Here is a 5,772-nt window from a genome sequence, read left to right as displayed (position 1 = left end):
TCTATATTTAAATATTTTTGATATTTAAATATTTTTTATATATATTAAAAAAATAAAAATTGATTTTTTTATTTTGATTTTTTTCTCTGTAACACCGGAGATGCCCTTGGGCGGAAGACGCTTTTTTGCCCCGTCTCTCTACTTCCATATTTCTCCGCAGCAGTCCGCTAACAAAAACACATGAAACAACTAATGAAAAACAAACACATGCGCTACTCAGTGGCATTTCAGTCATTGACGAGAAAATCTTGAAACGTGCTGAATCCTGGTTGCTTAGATGATCGCCCATTTCTTTTCTTAGTGATTGAGACTGTTTTGTTGTGTTCTAAGATTTGTTCTTCAAGGAGTTTGGTTTATTCGATAAAATAGAAGAAAAAAAAAGTTAATTGGTGAAAAGAGTGAAGACAGACAAACAAAGAAATAAAAAGAAAGAGATAAGACAAGAAGATAAAAGAGGAGGAATCGAAGATACTAGAGGGAGAGAGGGAGAGAAGGTCGATGGCTTGTAAATGTCCATTAAGAGCTCCTGCCTACTCTGCATCTATTACCACTAAGCTATCTCCTTCAATTCTGTTCACATTTCATTTATCTCCTTCTAAACGACACCGTCTCACCACCTTCTCTTTGCATAATAGCAATTCCTTATCCTCTCCTATTTCTTCTCGTCGCAGACCTATTTCAGGTGTTAAAATACAGAAATCAAAGAATGCGATTGTCTGCTCTGCTTCGAATCAGAAGAAGAGACAAAGCTTAAATTTCAAGACATTGTTTGGGAAGAAATATTTGTGGCGGAGGATACTTTTCGCGTCCAGGAAAGTCAGGTCCATCATTTTACTCAATGTCATCACCGTTGTCTATGGTACGTTACCTTTTTTATTTTTTTTTTTTTATTTTTATAACATCGCTGCTGCTGCTGTTGTGGCGAATTGGAATTAATAAATAATCGATAGGAGGCATTCATTGTAATCAATGCTGGTTCTTTTAAATTATCTAGATATTAAGGCTGATTTAGCATATGATAGATAGCGCAGAAATATGCTAGCTGACTCCAACTAGTTTGTGATTGGGGCTTTTTTGTTATTAATGTTACGTTCTTGATTTTAGATTTAAGCTTGCAATTATAGAGATTCCATCATCCATTTGAAATTTTATACATGTCCTTGTATAATATCCACATTACCTTTTGTGTTTTTTTTATATTGCAGCGAGTAATATTCCAGTTGTGAAAGAAATTGAAGCAGTAATGGATCCAGCAACTTTCACTGTTGTGAGATTTGTTGTCTCTGCCATACCATTCTTGCCATTTGCTTTGCAATCATGGGATGATGCTCGAATCCGTAATGCCGGGATAGAGTTAGGGTTTTGGGTTAGTCTAGGGTACCTAACGCAGGCACTTGGTCTGCTCACATCAGATGCTGGTCGTGCATCATTTATATCCATGTTCACTGTAAGTTTCTTTATCAGCCTCTAGGTTGTATATCAATCAAAGTTTTTTTTTTTTCTGTGTGTTGGTAATTGTACTTAAAGTACAAAATTGGGCGCATTTTTGTATCAATTTATCAGGTAATTGTGGTTCCTTTGCTTGATGGTATGCTAGGAGCAATAGTTCCTGCATATACCTGGTTTGGAGCTCTCATGTCCATTGTAGGGGTTGCAATGCTGGAATCCAGTGGATCTCCTCCCAGTGTAGGTTTTCTCCTTGTTTTTAACGGCTGTTTCATTATTTTCATGTTTGTTGCATTTCCTTGATGATGATCAAAGTGGAAGACCAAGCATTCTTTGTATGTTAATTTTTCTTCATCTGGGTTGAATAAAAGGAAGCTTGGTTTTAACCTTTTATATTGGATTTGTATTTGCACATTGCCAGATTGGTGATCTCTTGAACTTCTTAAGCGCGGTGTTTTTTGGCGTGCATATGCTTAGAACAGAACATATATCAAGAAGCACAGATAAAAAGAACTTCTTACCTCTTCTTGGATTTGAGGTGCGTGTACTGCCCAATTGTCCACACAACACGGAAATGTAGTCTGGTTATCTTCTTGCATGGTTTGAAAAACAGATTCTTCATTTAGGTGTGTGTTATTGCTATCTCCTCAACAATATGGTATTTCCTTGGAAGCTGGTTTGGTGATGTCCAAACTTGTGATCCATCATCATGGACATGGGAAATGGTTTGGCATTGGTTGGCTGTTTTCCCATGGATACCTGCACTTTACACCGGCATATTCTCAACAGGGCTATGCTTATGGATAGAGGTACAATGAATTATTAGGTTCTCTCCTTAATTTGCCTACATTCCAAAGAAAACTGCAAAATTCCGAAATAAGTTTCTTCTCTTTGTTTTCTTTTTCCTTCCTCGTTCTTGTTTGTCATGCTGCTGTATTTCTGCATTTCAACCAACTTGAAAGAAGAAAAAAAAAGGGAAAACCCATCCAGGACTTAAACATAATGGCTTTTCACACTTAATTCTCATAAATTTTGTCCCAAGTAAATCACTGAACCCTCAATTGTACCTCTCCACTTGTCCTTCCCAGCATGTTTCCAGGAAATTCCTCTTTGTTACTTCCCTTGCAAGTGCAACTGTTTCTGAATGCGCTTTACTAATTGTGATCCATCATTCTCTATGCTTGATAGTTTTTCCATATAGTCCTGTATGGTTTGTGTTGCTAATGTGATTTATAGATCTTTTGATGCCAATAGTTGAAAGAGGACTCATGATGAAAGATTCTTTGTTTTTTTCCTTTCCATGGAAAATTCATGTTTGTAATGTTTATGATTAAAAGCACCTTGGATTGTTCTTTTATATCTTCTGTGTTTCTTGGGGACTTTGTCTGTGGCAGGTATACATAAAAATTCTCCACGACTGCTGTTGGTTCATTTGGGATTAGGGCATTCATGATAACAAAAATTACAAATGCATAAAAAAAACTATAATATTTTACAAGCGAGACAAATTTTATATGGTATCGTCGAAACCATTATGTGTGGATTCCATTTCAATTAAAAGTAAATGAGAAATCTGTTTGGGAAAGGAACTGAAATCTCCCAATTCTCAGTGACCCTAACATGGCATGATGATTTGTGGGTTCAGGATGACTCCTGCCTCTGGACTGAAACACCATTGTTGAGTTCAAACAACATGGCTTCATTCGGATTTAGAAAATTGTGCCTTTTAAGTTTTTTCGCGTCAAATAAAAAGTAAATGTGATCATAATTTGCTCTATTTCTTAACCACGCAGATGGCAGCTATGCGTGATGTTTCAGCAACAGAAACGGCAATAATTTATGGTTTGGAGCCAGTCTGGGGTGCGGGATTTGCATGGTTTCTTCTCGGTGAAAGGTGGGGTGCCACTGGTTGGATTGGGGCTGCTCTTGTACTTGGTAAAATCTTTCACCCTCTGGCTCTTGTTTGCTGTTACTTTCTATTTTTTGATTGCCATACTTAAGAGTGGCTCAGGATATGATTGGAACATAAAGTCAGCCAATCAGTTTTCTTCTTTAATTTAGAATGAATACTATTCTTCCATTTGATTTCTTGATATTTAGATTAACAAGGTTATGCTCTTCTCAAGTTTATTTTCGCACAGACTGACCATTTCTTACCCTTTTTGGATTAAACGGCCACTCTCCTCTCCTCTGCCAGTTTAGCTTCATGGCTGCATTCATGTATCACTTCCTCGTTCTTTTGTCCTCCCAGAAAATTCATTTAGATGGAAAGAATATATTTTTGTAAATATAACTATTTCTATAACCGAAAAGGTATCTGAGCCATGTTTGTTTCCTGAAAAGTGGTTTCTAGAAAATCACTTTTCAAACTTTCCTGTGTTTATTTGTCATTAGAAAAGTTGGTCAACGGAAAACACTTTCCAGTCAAAGAAAAATTTAGCTTGGTTTCTAAGAAAGTATTTTCCTAGAAAATTTGGACGGAAAACACTTCCCTAAAATCGTGAAAATTTTTGAAAATATCATATTATTTGCTGATTATATTTAAATTCAGTCCTCAAACTTTTTGATTGGTATATATATTTTTGTTTGAATATTTATTTTGGCAATTTTATCTTTTTAAAATTTAACTTTTATATTAACTTTGGTTCTATTTTTATAATCTTTTATTTGCTTTCCTTATTATTTTTTATTGTAATTTTTTATCTATCAAATTGGATTTTCATTCCTTTGATTGTTACTTATTTTATTTGAAATAATTATATGAAATGTTAATTATTTTATTTTATTTTTTTTATTTTTTTTAAGATTTGATCCTCTATTATTTTGACTATTATTTATTTTATTTAAGATAATTTAAAAATTATATTTTTTTTCAATTTCATTCACATTCAAACTTTTTAATTTTAAAATTTGTTCCTTATTATTTTAATAAACTTGAGAAAAAAATAAAATATTAATAAGTTATTTTCCAGTTTATTTTTCATAACATAACCAAACATTAAAAAAATATTTTTCAATTTATTTTTCATTACATTATCAAATATCAAAAAATAATTTATTTATTTTAAATTTATTTTTTATAAAAAAATTACTTTTTAGTAAAATAAATAGGATCTAAAAAATAAAAATTGATTTGGTTATTAAAGTAAATGAACCCATAGATTATAGATTTTCTTCGGATGCTGTGCTGGATTAAAGAAACTGAAAATAGCCACGTGTTTAACTTGGGGATAGCAAAATGTGGATATCATTATTACCTAGCTGATGGCATCTAATAACTAGAACTGGGATGAGTACGTTGGCTTTCTTATCTAACTAATGAGATGGTGTTATGCGATGTTCTTAAAGTGTTTTTATACATAAATAAATTAAAATAATATATATATTATATATATATATATTTTAAAATTTATTTTTAACATTAATATATTAAAAATAATTTTAAAATATATAAAAAAAAATCAATTTGAAACAAAAAAGTTTTTCTTTCAAAATTTTCCCAAACTCCGATTGAAATGCCCCTCCAAACACCTCCTGGATATCTTTACTTGCTTCTTGTTCCCTGATTGTTGATGTTGGGTGGTAATCTTTCAAAACTTCTTGTAGGTGGAAGCTTGATGGTGCAAATATGTGGATCATCATCTTCTAGTGTATCTGGCAAAGATGAAGTGAGAAGTGAGAAGTTGGATCACCTCCTGGTTTCGGATAAGCAAAATGATTTCTCTACCTCACCGGTTAGGGTCATTTCCAAAAAAGATGTTCCTAAAATACTAAAAAAGTAAAGACACGTCAGTACCCTTATCATCCCTTTCCCCTCAAATTTTATATCATCTTATATAGTTGTATAGCACCGAAGTCCCTAATTTTGAATAGCTGCCGGAGGCCTGAGCTGGTGACCCCCGAAGCAAGACTCTGACATGTATATATGTGCATATAAATACATATTTATACAAGGAATGGAAAACAGAAAAAACAACTACATAATACTTGCTTTCTTTCTTGTTATCTCTCATTTCGTAATTTAAGCATTTCTTCTATGTTCTTGTGTTCTTTCTAGAATAAAGGAAACTCCTTCCTTTTCTGTCCTCTCTCTGAAAAGAAACTCCTGTTATTAGAGCGAAAGCTCTGCAGGAGGTCCCACCTTGATAAACTTAGAGCCCGTTTGGCTCTGCGGCTGCGGCTGTGTTTTATTGAAAACGCAGCGCGCAGCCGTTTGGTTAACAAAAAAATCACTTTACTGTTCACTGGGCCCCACAAAATTTTGCGTTTCTAACGCAGGAAACGGGAAGCAGCCATTTCATGCTTTTTGTGTGTACTGTTCATGTA

At 33.7% G+C, this 5,772-nt stretch overlaps 1 protein-coding gene across 2 annotated transcripts; it reads left to right on the top strand.

Annotated features, from left to right (window-relative positions):
* The first annotated feature begins 230 nt into the window (after positions 1-230).
* Positions 231-5,451, top strand: LOC118046392 (uncharacterized). 2 transcript variants are annotated; one of them, XM_035055280.2, is made up of 7 exons: positions 259-859; positions 1,206-1,447; positions 1,564-1,686; positions 1,868-1,984; positions 2,073-2,255; positions 3,240-3,381; positions 5,053-5,451. In XM_035055280.2, exons 1-7 carry the CDS (start codon positions 499-501, stop codon positions 5,226-5,228), a joined length of 1,344 nt encoding a protein of 447 aa, XP_034911171.1. In that variant the 5' UTR covers positions 259-498; the 3' UTR covers positions 5,229-5,451. The 2 variants fall into 2 exon arrangements, with proteins under 2 accessions (XP_034911173.1, XP_034911171.1); XM_035055282.2 differs by lacking the exon at positions 2,073-2,255 and having other exon boundaries at positions 231-859.
* Positions 5,452-5,772: the final 321 nt, after the last annotated feature.

Source organism: Populus alba, chromosome 10 (assembly GCF_005239225.2).
Source record: "Populus alba chromosome 10, ASM523922v2, whole genome shotgun sequence".
Taxonomy (NCBI): Eukaryota; Viridiplantae; Streptophyta; class Magnoliopsida; order Malpighiales; family Salicaceae; genus Populus; species Populus alba.
Note: the sequence above shows the minus strand (reverse complement) of the source record. Positions and strands in the feature narration are given on the sequence as shown.